The sequence below is a fragment of the Hordeum vulgare genome, chromosome 3H, assembly GCF_904849725.1.
Source record: "Hordeum vulgare subsp. vulgare chromosome 3H, MorexV3_pseudomolecules_assembly, whole genome shotgun sequence".
NCBI lineage: Eukaryota > Viridiplantae > Streptophyta > Magnoliopsida > Poales > Poaceae > Hordeum > Hordeum vulgare.
This window is the reverse complement of record NC_058520.1, coordinates 513,231,213-513,246,209: the sequence shown is the minus strand read 5'-3', so window position 1 is coordinate 513,246,209 and position 14,997 is coordinate 513,231,213. Positions and strand designations below refer to the sequence as shown.

Sequence of the window (14,997 nt, the reverse complement as noted above, 5' to 3'; positions counted from 1 at the left end):
CTCCCGTGGCAGCGGGGTCCTGGAAACTACGGAATATTAAGGTTCTCCTTTTAATAAAGAACCGGACCAACGCATTAACACGCGGTGAATACATGAAGTCCTCATATTATCGTCACCTCCGAGAGTGGTTCCGGCTATTATCACTCCGGGGTTGCTGGGTCATAACACATAGTAGGTGACTACAACTTGCAAGATAGGATCTAAAACACACATATATTGGCAACAACATAATAGGTTCAGATCTGAAATCATGGCAGTCGGGCCCTAGTGACAAGCATTAAGCATAGCCAAGTAGTAGCAACATCAATCTATAACATAGTGGATACTAGGGATCAATCCCCGTCAAAAACTAACTCGATTACATAATAGATCTCATCCAACTCATCACCGTCCATCAAGCCTACGATGAGATTACTCACGAACGATGAAGAGCATCATGGAATTGTCGATGGAGGAAGGTTGATGATGACGATGGCGACGATTTCCCCTCTCCGGAGCCTGGAACAGACTCCAGATCTGCCCTCCAGATGAAGAACATGATGTGGCGGCGCCTCCGTATCGTAAAACGCGATGAAACCTTCTCTCTGTTTTTTTTCCGGGCGAGACGGAAGATATAGAGCTGAGTTTGGGGGCGATGGAGCCACGTGTGCCCCATAAGCCCTGACGGCGCTGCCAGGGGGGTGGCCGCGGCCTGTGGGCTTGTGGCCCACTGGTCCACCTCCTCCGGTGGATCTTTGCGCAGGTATTTTTCTTTTATTCCAGAAAAATTCTCCGTAAATTTTTAGGACATTCCGAGAACTTTTATTTCTGCACAAAAACAACACCATGGCAATTCTGCTGAAAACAGCGTCATTCCGGGTTAGTTCCATTTAAATCATGCAAGTTAGAGTCCAAAACAAGGGCAAAAGAGTTCGGAAAAGTAGATACGACGGAGACGTATCAAGGCTCCCCTGCCTTGGCTCTCAAGCTTTCCGATCTTCTTCCGTTACGGAAAAAATCTTTTCGGGGATTTTCTTACTTTTGGACTCCATTTCAAAATCTCTTCTGAAAGGGGTAAAAAACATGGAAAAACAGGAACTGGCACTTGGCACTGAGTTAATAAGTTAGTCCCAAAAAATATATAAAAGGCATGCAAAACATCCAAAGTTTGACAAGATAATAGCATGAAACCATCAAAAATTATAGATACGTTGGAGACGTATCACCGGGACGACACCCTTCTCAACTACAAGCTCATGTGCTCCGAGCCGGCCTTCCTAGAAACCTCATGATCAAGGCGGAGAAGCATGCCACCGCCAACTCTGCCATGTGCGTGAAAGTCGATGCAACCAGTAAGGACGTGTCGGCTCGTCCGGCCACCCAGAAGCCAGCCGACGACAGCGAGCCCTGGCAAAATAATGACCCCAACAGCAAGTGCAAGATGGACCAACTGGACCCGCGCTACTTCGTCTGGTTGGTGGCAACCACTAAAGAAGAGCAGCTGGCCGGCCAGGGCGCGGCCAAACGACAGCACACCGGCAAGTCCGCCTGGCTGCCAAAGCTCACCTTCGAGCAGATGCTCGACGTGTCATACAAGATGCACAGCGGCACGAAACCAACCACACACACCCTCCTCCAGTGCAGCTTCTCCCAGTGGTTGGCTCGGGGCGAGGGTCTTCCGTTTCCTCCCCCTCCGGGTCAGCGAGCTTTGGCTCCGACGCCTAGTCTGGTATTTCCGTGTCAATACAACAATAGTACATGCACAAAGGAGGAGGAGACTACAAAAAAATAGAAATATAAATACCAAGGCAACAATAATATCAACATGTTTATTTTGATGAGTGAAGCATACCGGAGGCCTGATGTACGGTGAAATAGCAACGGATGGATCTTTCTCATAATTGGCGCACATAAAAAAACTTCATGCCCATCCAATCTAAAAGATCCGTCACCTTCTTCACCTTGCAGAGATCACCACATCAACAACGCACAACTTTCAGCCCGAGAAGCATACTCGTACTCTTCATTTTCCTAGGCCTAATGCTTTGATCCTAGCAAGGCAAACTCATAATGACTAGAGCGTTTGTGTTTTCAAGTGTGGCTGGACATTGAAGGAAGAGAGTTCCAATGCCTCATTTTATAGACTGAGATGACAAGTGCAATGGCGGGAAAACGAGGCTGGAAAGAAATGGCGCGAAAGCGGAAATGTCGGAAAAATTATAAAGGGGCAATTTTGATATCGTGGACATCAAATTTTTTTCATTACGGGAAAAAAATCATGCATTTATTGGCTTTGCCAACACCAACTAGTATCAGTTGATCACGAGTAGGTCAATTAGTACTAATTGGTCACAACTTTACCGATTAGTACTAATTGGTCACGGCTAAGCCGATTAGTACTTATCAACCTAGACAAGGTCGATGAGTACCTAAGTGAAAGGCCGACAAGCCTGTCGGCCTCGCCGTAGCCGATAGGAGCTAATTGGCCTTGGCTAAGCCGACACAATCGCATTTTTGAAAGTTTTTGATCCAACATATTATTTTTCAAACTAATGAAAAAAGCAACGTTTAAAAGAAAATAGCCGAGCACCGGCTATATATATGTGCAGCTCTAGTTAAAAAAATTGTATGCACTAATTAATGTCTTGAAAAGAAACATCCACTTGTTTGGTCCGCCCAAATATTTCTCTCTAGCTCTGCCACTCTAGCCTATATACATATAGATAGATATGTTGGTATGAGTTTCACGGATATTTTACATGTTTTCTATACGCACATATCAGATTAAGACAAAAAATTAGAGCACACTTATACATATGCAACATCCGTCGAAAATTCCTAAAACATGAGTGAACTGATTTTCTTTTTTACTTAAACCAGGATAGTTATACTGCACTAGGGGTAAAATGGTTTTTCTGCCTCATACTTGACAACTTAATGCCTAAAATAGACAAAAGTATAGTATAAGAAACAAAAATTACTTAAGATGCCGAATTGGAAATATTTTTTATTTAAGCCAAATAAGAAATCAAATTTTAAGAAAAGGTTAAATAAGGAATTCTCTAAAAAATATGGTACTACGTATGCATAGAACACACGCGCCCGTGCCGTGCGCCCCCGGCATCACGGCCTCGGCTTGTTCCTTTTTGTTGCTGCGGCCCCCTTGTCTTGAGCGCCCACCTGTACCTGCCGCCCCCGTCCCCATTTACAATTCAACATTTGTTCCTACTCGCCAGACCTCACCCTCACCCAACTCGCTCGGTCCCCATCTCTCCCGAGCATCTCGTATCGTATCCATAGACTGCACCACACCTCTCACCTCAGAGCGGCTCGCTCCCGGCAAGCTAGCGAGCCACACACACAGGCACAGCGTCAGCGGAGCAGAGCAGCTCTGCAGTTCGTTTGGTGGCGCGCCTTTACTGCCGCCCAAGCCCAACCCCATGGCGGTTTAATTGCCTCTGCCCGCCTGCCCCGCTCGCTATCTCTCGCTCGGAATCGGGTGCTCCCGCTGCGGCGCCCCAGCCTGCGCCTGCCATAAGTAATGCGCGCTCCGCGGTGACTCACCGACGACGCGCGCATTCACGCCCCAGCTACCTCCGCGTCCGCGTGCAGCTCGACATGGGCGAGAGGAGGAGGCGTGCGAGCGCCGTCGCCGGCGGGGACGGCCAACGTGGGGAGGAGAAGGCCGCGGCCCCGGCGCCGGCGCCCACGGTGTGGTTCGCGCTCAAGAAGTCGCTGCAGTGCCGGTCCCAGTCGTCGGAGGTGCACGTGCCCAAGCCCAAGCCCAGCTCCAGCTCCAGCTCCAGCGCCAGCGTCGGCAATGGCGGGCACCTGTCATCCATCGTGACCAAGCGCGCGGCGCGGTCCGGGTGCTCGCGCTCCATAGCCAACCTGCGGGACGTCATCCACGGGAGCAAGCGCCACCCGGGCCAGCCGCCCAGCTGCAGCCCGCGCTCCATCGGCAGCAGCGAGTTCCTCAACCCCATCGCCCACGAGGTGGTGCTCAGCACCAACTCCCGCTGCGAGCTCAAGATCACCGGCTTCGGCGGCTGCGGCGGCCTCGGGGCGTCGGGGGGAGGAGCGCCCGCGCACGACGCGGACGGCGGCGACGGCGGTGGCGTCGTGTCTTCGTTCGTGGGCACGCTCCGCCCCGGCACGCCGGGGCCCGGCTGGAGCCACGGGCTGCAGTACAGCGGCTCGTGCCGTGCGGGCAGCATGCGGTGCACGCCGCCGAGGTCGCCGAACCCGCTGCTGGACAGGGACGGCGCCACCGCGCCCACAACCCACCGGGCATCCTGCGAGGTCGACGCGCCCAAGACCGGCGACAAGGGCTCCGGCGGCCTCAGCTGCCACAGGTGCCCCGAGCAGTTCAGCAAATGGGAGGCGCTGGAGGCGCACCACCTATCCAAACATGCAGGTGAGGATGACATCTGCACTGCATTGCTTTTGTTGGTGGTACGCTACTACTAGTTCATATCGGTTGGTAGATCTTCACGGAGTACTGGGAATGTTACTCCTATCCTTTTCGCACTTCAGTAATCGGTTAAAAACATACACACTAGTACTGCTTTTTGCAATCAATATACACTTGTGGACTCAGGATAGTGCCACTTCTCTAGCTCAAAAGTTACTATTACATGGCTTCAGCTGGCATAGGTTGCAGTTCTCACGTTCACAGTTTCACCACTAGGTTTCTTCAGATACTGTCTGTTTTTCGCTCCTTATTACGCGAATCCATGCTTTGGATTTCGACTTTCACGAAACACAATAACTGCGACCATGTGGGTTGGGATTCTACCAGATCTTTCATCCCCTGCTGTAGCCTACAATCACTCCCATGTTTTCTGCATCCATTATGATGTATGGCGCCCATGAAACATTAACAGTGCAGCACTAGATTGTGATGATCAATACTGGCTATAATGTTTGACGTCTAATGGGTTTTACTTTGATAATAATGGTGGGTGCCTGTCAGTGACGGAGCTGGTGGAAGGGGACTCGTCGCGGAAGATCGTGGAGATCATCTGCCGGACGAGCCTGCTAAAGTCGGAGAGCAGCTGCGTGCGGATCGAGCGCGTGTTCAAGGTGCACAACACGCAGCGGACGCTGGCCCGCTTCGAGGAGTACCGGGAGGCGGTGAAGCTCAAGGCGAGCAAGCTGCCCAAGAAGCACCCCCGCTGCCTCGCCGACGGCAACGAGCTGCTGCGCTTCCACGGCGCCACGCTCTCCTGCGCCCTCGGCTCCGCCGGTGCCAGCAGCCTCTGCGCTTCCGACAAGTGCGCCGTCTGCCGCATCATCCGCCACGGCTTCTCCTCCTCGTCCAACTCCAACTCCAAGAAGGAGGGCAAGGCCAGCGTCGGCGTCTTCACCACGTCCACCAGCGGCCGGGCGTTCGAGTCCGCCGACGAGGAAGACGCCCCGGCGGCGGCCGGCGGCGCGCGCAGGGCGCTGCTGGTGTGCAGGGTGATCGCCGGCAGGGTGCACAAGCCGCTGGAGAACGTGAGGGAGTTCGTGGGGCAGACCGGGTTCGACTCGCTGGCCGGCAAGGTCGGGCCATACGCCAACATCGAGGAGCTCTACCTGCTGAACCCGAGGGCGCTGCTCCCGTGCTTCGTGGTCATCTGCAAGCCTTGATCCATCCATCCATCCATCCCATTCCCGCGCTAACCGAGCCCTCGAATTAACCATTCTTTCTCTCTCGGTTTGCCACTCTGTTAACGTTTGCACGGGCTGCCTGTTGGTAGTATCGGCCAGATGCGTTTGTCCATATTCCTGTGAATGTACGTGAATGCCTTCACGTGTAGGAGCTGATTGCTTCTCACCATTTTCCTTTCCTGGTGGTCACTACGCAGTGCTATTTGCTACACGACATCGACGGAAACCAAGGATTGCTTTTGTTACGTGCTTTACATGCGTGCTCTTGCGTTGTGTACCCTCGTCGCATGGACACCTGAACGAATTTTACCGGTAGCGGAGCATCTCAAGAGAGGTAAAAAGCGCCTGTGTTTGTAGGGTTAATGCACCTTGGCTTGTGCAAGTGCAGTCGTATATATACTCCTAACCCACCTACAGCAGAGAGAGACGTAGAGTTGCATTTTCAAATGCCTGCCTGACTTCCCCCTAGTCTTGAAATCTTGAACAGATTCGATTCCATGCATGCACATTTTCCAAATCCTGCTCCAGGGCTCCGCATTGAATGTCTTCTGACTTTTGCATTGTCGTAGGGACTCCATCGCCTGTTTCAAAATTCGTTCGGCAGCCCTCACTCTCATGGACAGCCAGCCACTGACTCCCCTGCTTTCAAAATCGTGCCGCGAATATTTTAAAAAATTTAGCGCAGCGATGGCACGTCGTCCTTCTCTCTCTAGATCGCTACCAGCCATCTGAGCCGACCATCAATGCTCCTTTTCGCCAAGCTGCATGTAGCCACAGTGCATATCAGAGGGTGACACCAGCCGGGTCGCGGCAGCGCCCTGTACACCAGCGGAGCGCGTAAGCCACTGTTTTCGTTTCCTGCTTGCCGTCGGTTTGCTAGAACGCGAGAAAGATGGCGTCCACTTGGTGGCGGTGCTCGTTTTAAAAAGCTACTCTACTACTGGTGAAAAGTCTTGTGTGAAGAAGAGGCTCCCTCCCTCGTTCAAAAAGAGGCTCCCTCCCTCCCTCACTTGCCTAGCAATATCGGTTGCTCCTTTCCCAAAGACCCTGACGAAGATCTCGCCTTCTGTGTCGCGACAGTTTAATCGAGATAGGATCTTCAGACCATACCATCACACCATTCCACGGAGTGCCGTGTTCTGGAGAGGCGCTAACTTTTTGGCACGGCACTAATCTCTGTTCTTTCCTTTGACCATGAACTGGCGTGCATACGCATGGACGGACGGCCGCCTACAATTCCGTGTGTTCCTCTGAACTGCGCCTTTCCCCTCCGCGTCTCTCGCGCGCTAATCACGTCGATGTCTGGTTTGGCGCACCTTGACGAATTTCTGGGGTTATATAGCCGGCCTAGCCATCTTTGTTTACTCGAATCTTGGCCCTGCCTAAGAGCGACTCCAATGCAGCCACATATGGTTTGTCTTTATGGTACATGATATCCTCCAATGCCAGGAATGGAAATGTTCGTCATGAATCAATTCAATATTATGAATATCGAATCTATCAAATCAATTCATGGATGAGAGTTATATTTCATGGATGAGAGTTCGCATATTGGTCTTGATTTAACTCTTTATGAAAGGAGTTTGAGATATTGATGATAATACAATTATTCCATACATATATCTCAACTACTCCATCCGTTCCTAAATATAAGGCCCTGTTTGGAACCATAATAGATTATGATAATCTGGATTATGAACATAAATTATATAATCTGGTTTATAAAAATAATCTAGGTGAACATGTTTGGAGGCCAGATTATATAAACTGTAATCCAGGTTTTACATTGCATAATGACCTATCTATCCTCTGTTTTTTTTAAAAGAGGAGGGCAGCGGTGGTAGAAATGTTATTATCTTCAACTTTACAAGGGTAATGGGTCATTAGCAATCCATAATCTGATTTTAGCTGGTATAGAGTAGATTATGAGTTTTTAATAATCTATCCATCTAGTTTTTATAATCTACACTATAAGTTGTCCTGTTTGGAAACATAATAGATTATAAAAACTGGATTATATAATCTAGGTGGTTCCAAACGGGGCCTAAGTCTTTCTAGAGGTTCAACTAATGGACTGCACACAGATGTATATAGACATACTTTGAGTAAATTGGCAAAAACTAACACATTTCGCGCAACCGTGTCCAGTAGCTACCACTTTATGATTTTGTGCGAAAAACTACCAAAATTTTCCTAATCCGTTGCTAAAAACTACCAAGTGTGAAAATTGCTCCATTAACCTCTTCTAAACACATTTCCGACATGCTGGACCCACAAGTCAGGTTGACCATTAATTTTGACCGTTATTACAGATAGGACCCACACGTCAGACCTTTCTTCCACCTCTCTCCATCCTCGTGTGCATTACATCGAACAGGTTATGTGCATCTCGTCGCGGAGCACGGAGAGCTCGAAGGCCGCCTCCTCCTCGTCATCAACGACCTCTGCATCGTCGCCGTCGTCCTCGGAGCGCTCCTGCCACGGCCAGTTCCGGCGCATCCTCTCCGGCCTCGCCCACGGGGAGGCGGCGGTGACCAAGAAGCAGCAGCAGAAGAAGCACGTGGATGAGGCCCTGCACTACAGCTACTACTACAGGCCGTCGCTCGCGGGGAGCTACCGGGCGCCGGGGCCGCACGCCACCACGTCCAGCTCCTCCGAGTGCTCCAGCTACGGCGGCTTCTCGTCGTCCGAGGCTGAGTCGTCCAACCACCGCCGCCTGCGCCCCATCCGCACCGTGGTGCCCGGCGGTCAGCCCGCACCCGCGCCGGAGAAGAAGGCCAAGAAGCCGGCGGCGGCGGGGGCCTCGATCCGCGCCAAGCTCACGGACCTCCGCAAGCCGGCCTCCCCCGGCGCGCGCCTCGCGGGCTTCCTCAACACCATCTTCGCCGGCAAGCGCAGCGCGCCGCAGACCCTGCCCTCGGCCCGGGCGGCGGCGGCGGAGTACGCGTGCTCCTCGGCGTCGTCCTACTCGCGGTCGTGCCTGAGCAAGACGCCGTCCACGCGCGGGCCCGTGAACCGCACCGTGCGGTTCGTGGACGGCGACCGCGAGGCGCCGGCCACGGTGCCCGGGGCGGACCGGCAGAGGGTGCCGGCGCTGGCGGTGGGCCGCCGCCTCCCCGTGGGCGAGGCCGGAGAGGATGCGCCGGAACTGGCCGTGGCAGGAGCGCGCAGAGGACGACGGCGACTATGCAGAGGCCGATGATGATGAGGAGGAGGCGGACTTCAAGCTCTCCGTGCTCTGCGACGAGACGCACATAGCGTGTTCGATGTAATGCACATGAGGGTGGAGAGAGGTGGAAGAAAGGTCTGACGTGTGGGTCCTATCTGTAATAACGGTCAAAGTTAATGATCAACCTGACTTGTGGGCCTAGCATGTCGGAAAGGTGTTTAGAAGAGGTTAATGGAGCAGTTTTCACATTTGATAGTTTTTAGCAACGAATTAGGAAAATTTTGGTAGTTTTTCGCACAAAATCGTAAAGTGGTAGCTACTGGACATAGTTGTGCGAAATGTGGTAGTTTTTGGCAATTTACTCACATACTTTAGAGTATTGATTCATTCATTTTGCTCTGTATGTAGACACCTAGTGAAATATCTTAAAAGACTTATATTTAGGTACGGAGGGAGTATATGATAAAGGGGCAATAATGTATATCAGGTGGTGATATCGGTGTGTAACCGAATTACCACACATGGAAAATACATTATTGGTTTTTTTTGAAACGGAGGCAAAAGATTTGCCTCATATATTAAATAAGAGAGAAGAGTTTAAGAATGTTACAACGGATCCGACGCCGCGACATGGCAATTACTCACGCACCACAAGACACCCTAACTCCTTAGCACCCGCGGTAACCCACAGTTTGGCCGCATCAATGATATTTCTCAACAGGACCGGCGGGGGCGCGCTCTTGTGTCGGAAGACCCGACCATTACGCTCGTTGCATGCAGTCCAAGAGACAAGCATTGTCAGGGTGGCAAGAGCACGTCGGTTGAGGTTCGCCATGTCCGTCCGCTTGTCCCACCGTTCCAAGATGGGACCATCCAAATGCCAAGAGGAGGTGTCCATGTGCGCGAGCGAAAAACTTTGGATGACCGAGTTCCAAAGGCGAATGGTGTAGCGACATTTGAAGAAGAGGTGCGCACCCATCTCCTTTTCCCTCGTGCAAAGGGTGCAAAGGCCACATTTTTCCCACCCGCGGCGCTCCAGTCTATCAGCGGTCCATATCCGGTCTTGAATAGCCAGCCAAGCGAAGAACTTGATCTTGGGAGGGGCCCAAGCTTTCCAGATCATGAAGTCCATGTGTGATAGCGTCAACCCGAGAAACTGGGCCATATAGGCTGTGGCCGCCGAGTATTCCCCGTCGTTTGCGTGCTTCCATTTTCACGCATCAAAGATAGAGGGGGTAATATTATGCAATTCTGTCATGAGCGTGTAAAACTGTCTGATTCCAACGTAAAGTTGATAAGTTGCAATTTTAAAGTAAGGATAATGTGATTACCTTAACGTTTTGGATAAAGGATTCTACTAAACCATTTTGAATCTACACATTAGGACAAATTGCTAAACTTCAGTTCGAGGGCAATATGAAGGCACACAAGGAGAATTCTGTGACATTGTCCATTCGATTTTGATTGAAATCGATGTTCGGGATAATGAGCCAATGGTTTCATGTGAATAAACCACACTTGAGACATCGTACAGATGTATCTTTTAGAACCATGGGATACTTGAATAGTGTAGTCAATAGATGGGAAGAGCCATTTACCTCAATTTGATGCATTCAAGGAGTGTGAGTGGTTCAGCATAGACTTTAAGGTGCGCGAGCCTTAAAATTAGCTTCCCTGTGTCACATGTAATGCATACAAAATCCAAATATTATTATAATTTTGCATCATAATAATTATAAACCAATGGAATTGCTGATAGTTTTGATTTCAACCCAATGTCATAATGACCAAAATGAGTATGCTAAGTTTGTCATGTAAAAGACATTTTGAGAAACTATCTTGTATGCCACATGTGCTATGGGTTTTCTAGTATGTGTAGTGCAATCCTGGCCATATCTGATGCATATGGTAAAGAGAAGATATTTCTCTTTGTTGTAATCATAAGTTTCGCTATGGAAACTGTTTTGACGGAGACTTCTATAGTTTAGTAGGGTACGAGTTAAATCAGGACACAATAAAGCATCCTTGATGGTACTCGAGTACCCATAGGGATAGTTAATATGACCCGAATTGAGCCAACAATTTCCTTATCGCGTCTATCGATCTTAAAATATCTCTTTTGCTCCCAACGAGAGAGTGAAAACATTTTAGTTTCGTGAGTATAGAGCTTGTGGTGCATATGACCACAAGACACATAACACCTTTCACCGGACTGACCCCCGTAGAAATCTATATATAGGCTTGAAGAGTTGCAGTATGAAAATCTCTATCAGATATATAGAATACATACAAATATTTTCGTACAAAAGTGTTGATACAATATATTTTGATATACAATATATAGTGACAACAATAATCATGTTCATATTAGAACATCGGAAATGGACATAAATAAATAGATCACTAAGGAGATTGAGGGACTAAATGTAGTTTCCAACAGGTCGGTTGATGCATATTCAACCGTCATGTTCTCCGTGCTCATAGGGTCCCGTGACAGCTGGATAATCATTTTATTGTTCGGTTCTAGAAGAACATCATGCAAACAACTCACTTCCATGATGGTGTCAAGTTGAATGTTTGTAGTGAGTTTCAAACCTTTACCCTTGAGGTCCTTTAACTGACTTCCATGGTGGCGTGGCTTGGACTGCCGCACTATCCCATGGGTTGCGAGACTGATCTTGATGTCCATGGCCCGCTTAAGTAAGTTGTGGAACCAAACAGTCAGCTTGGTAAGCTACCTATAAGTAAGTTGTGGCCATTGAGGGCAAGAGCCTCAAATTATTTAGCCATCGTTTACTTATAAGGGCAAACAAAAGATAATTAATTTACCATCGGTAAATTCAAAAACCATCATGGTTAATATTGTAATGAACTTTTGCAAAAATAATAGGATTTCAAGAAGGTGGCTTGAAATCATTAGTGTGTATCTCAAATTTCTAAGTATGTCACCTTGAAGATAATCTCTAAAAGGCGAGTATATCTCGCATCACTAGGGAGTATAATGTGATGAAATCAGTAGATAATCGGATGTCGTAGTAAATAGCACTGTGTGCATAGTGATGACCCGGAAAGGAAAACGGTGAAGCAATCAACTCCTACATGTGAAGGCATTCACGTACATTCACATGAATATGGACAAACGCATCTGGCCGATACTACCAGCACGCATCCGCACCGCATCATGGCTCGTGCACACATTAACAAAGTGGCAAACTGGGAGAGAAAAAGAGTGGTTAATTTGAGTGCTCGGTTCGCGTGGGAATGGGATGGATCAACGCTTGCACATGACCACGAAGCACGGGAGCAGCGCCCTCGGGTTCAGCAGGTAGAGCTCCAAAGAGAAGAGCGAGAACTAGTTTCTATAGGAACTACTAGTATTACTTATGCCAAAACTTTATTCCAAATCAGTATATAACATGTTAAGCTCTTTTGGCACTATGTTTGGAGATGTATATTTTGGCACAAGTCATGTATGCTATTGGACATTATCACATCCTGTCATCTTCCCTATCAGTCTCATACATTCATTTTCTTACGAACCCCAAGTCATTTTTATTCAGTGTTCATGTGTGAGGACGATGTTTGGGTGTGATTCACCATCAGTTGATATTATTGATCATGGATAGATATTGGAATGTCATTAACTAGAATATCAAAGGTGTCAATGATCGCAAGAAATGGACTACTCTATCTAATAAGATTTAAGAATCTCAATGTGCTATCCACTGTGTGCAAGAAACTAAAGGAGAAACATTTGACAGTGCTTACATCATTTTTTTGTCCTAGAAGACTATATAAATTTGCATTCCAACCCTCTATTGGTGCATCTGGAGTGTTACTCATAGTTTGTAATGAACGAGTTTTCAAGGGTCAGATTTGAAGTCAAAATGAATTCTCTATTTCCATCTTATTCACCCCTCTCACAATGGGGAGCAATGGACCTTAACTAATGTGTATGGTCCATGCCAGACCACACAGAGAGTTAATTTCATAAATTAACTCAGGAACTTTCAAATGTCACATGATTCAAACTAGATGATAGTTGGTGATTTTAATTACATAAGATACCCTAAAAACAGGAGCACATATGGAGGTAGCATATCTAACATGTTGACTTTCAATGAGGTCATTAGTGATCTGGCCCTCATTGAAGTTCCACTTAAAGGAAGGAATTTATATGGAGCAACATGCAAGATGCTCCATTACTTGACAAGTTAGACTAGTGCTTCACTTCACAACATTGTACTTTCGTCATACCCATCTACTTTTGCCCACCCATTGTCCAAAACTACTTCTGATCATGTCCCTATCCAAATTAAGATTGGAACTTCTATCCCCAAAATCAATATCTTCAGATTTGGGAACTATTGGATGGAACACTCACAATTCGAGGACATTGTCAAGAATATATGGGACCAGGAAATACATGAACAACATTCACCCAAGATCGTAGCCACCAAATTCAAGAAATTAAGAAAAAGGCTGAAAATTTGGTCAAGAGGCTTATATGATCGTAAGGATTATTGATAATACTTCTTTCATGATTCTCTCCCATGATATCATTTAGGAATACAGAGTCTTGACATTGGAAGAATCCATGGGTAGATCTGAACTTAAAGACCACCACCAACAATTACTTGAATACGAGAGCATTTACTCGAAATAGAGAGCTACTATTAGGAAGGTCAAACTGGGGGAAGCTAACACCAAATACTTCCAAGCTAGAGCTACTATAAGTTTCAGAAACAACAACATCGCAGTTCTAAAAGATGAACAAGGACACGTACATTTTGAACACGAGGCTAAGGCAACTATCCTATTCATAGCTTTTAAAACGAGAATGTCACCATTTCTGAAACTCATAATCATCTACTTCTGCAGTTGTTACTCTCCCCTATGTATTTGTATGAACTAGAAGCCCCCTTTTCAAAGCTTGAGATTGATTCAGCAATCAAGTACATGCCTGCAGATAATGCACCTAGACCAGATGGCTTTAATGCTGCATTCGTTAAACACTGCTCAGAGATCATTGCACCATACTTCTACAAGATGATTGATAATTTTTATCATGGCAAGGCTAGCATTCAGAGCATTAGTTACTCTTCCATCACTCTAATACTGAAGGTTGATGGTGCATCTACACCTCATGAATTCAATCCCATTTCACTCCTCAACCGCACCCTCAAAATCATTACTAAATTGTTGTCCAAGAAACTACAAAAAGTGATTCATAAGCTGATACATAAGAATCAATATGGTTTTCTGAATAATAGGTGCATACAAGATTGCCTAGCTTGGGCTTATCAATATATTCACGAATGCCATCAATCCATGAAAGAGATTGTCATGCTCAAACTTGATTTTGAGAAGACTTTTGATATGTTAAGCCATGACACCATTTCTGATATTATCAAAGCTAAGGGTTTTGGAGACAAATGGATACAATGGATCAAATTGATTTATAACACAGGTCACTCCTCAATTCTGTTGAATGGAGTACCTGGTGAGGATTATGGCATTCATGTGAAACATGTTCCATTGTTGTGTGACAATGAAGGCAGACTAAACATATTCAAGTTCGACATCATTTCATCTATGATCATGTTGGTAAAGGAGATATTAATCTCAAGCATGTTCTTACTGACAAACAATTGGCCAATATCTTTACCAAGCCACTTGATGAGAAAGCGATTTGTCACTTGAGGAGTTAGTTGAACATCATTGATGCTTCAAACTTGAGCTAGACTCACTGGATGCATGCATGGGCATGAGCTTACTTGATTATTCTATGATGCTGTTGATATGACACTATCTTATATCTTGGAAAAATGCCCTAGTATTGCTTCTAACCTTTTGTAGGTACTTGGAAGAACTACACTCCACAAGATTTCCATCAACTCACATCAAAAGCAATCTTGTAATGGCCAAGTACCAACAACCCTTTCTTTGGAGATGGGGACCAAGACAACAAAATCATATCCTTGAAAACTATTTGATGAACAAATCCACTCTTGTCATTTGGTTATATTATGTTCTTCCTTACATGACAAACCTATGTAGGCGAAAAGTGTATCAAAAAACCAAGGATTTCTTCCAACTCAAGATGATCTTCATCAACATTGAGCATTCACAAACAAGTTCACCTACATGCCATATCATCAACATCATTCGAAGGTATGTACTCATATCCTTGA

The 14,997-nt window shown here is 47.1% G+C and overlaps 2 protein-coding genes across 2 annotated transcripts; both read left to right on the top strand.

The window, feature by feature from the left end:
* Positions 1 to 3,131: 3,131 nt before the first annotated feature.
* On the top strand, positions 3,132 to 5,888 carry LOC123440347. The gene is made up of 2 exons (XM_045116918.1): positions 3,132 to 4,396; positions 4,955 to 5,888. The coding sequence occupies exons 1-2, from the start codon at positions 3,598 to 3,600 to the stop codon at positions 5,611 to 5,613; spliced, it is 1,458 nt and encodes a 485-aa protein (XP_044972853.1). The 5' UTR covers positions 3,132 to 3,597; the 3' UTR covers positions 5,614 to 5,888.
* Positions 5,889 to 7,708: 1,820 nt separating this feature from the next.
* Positions 7,709 to 8,836, top strand: LOC123441947 (protein BIG GRAIN 1-like). Its single transcript, XM_045118108.1, has one exon. It carries the CDS (start codon positions 8,015 to 8,017, stop codon positions 8,834 to 8,836), a length of 822 nt encoding a protein of 273 aa, XP_044974043.1. The 5' UTR covers positions 7,709 to 8,014.
* Positions 8,837 to 14,997: the final 6,161 nt, after the last annotated feature.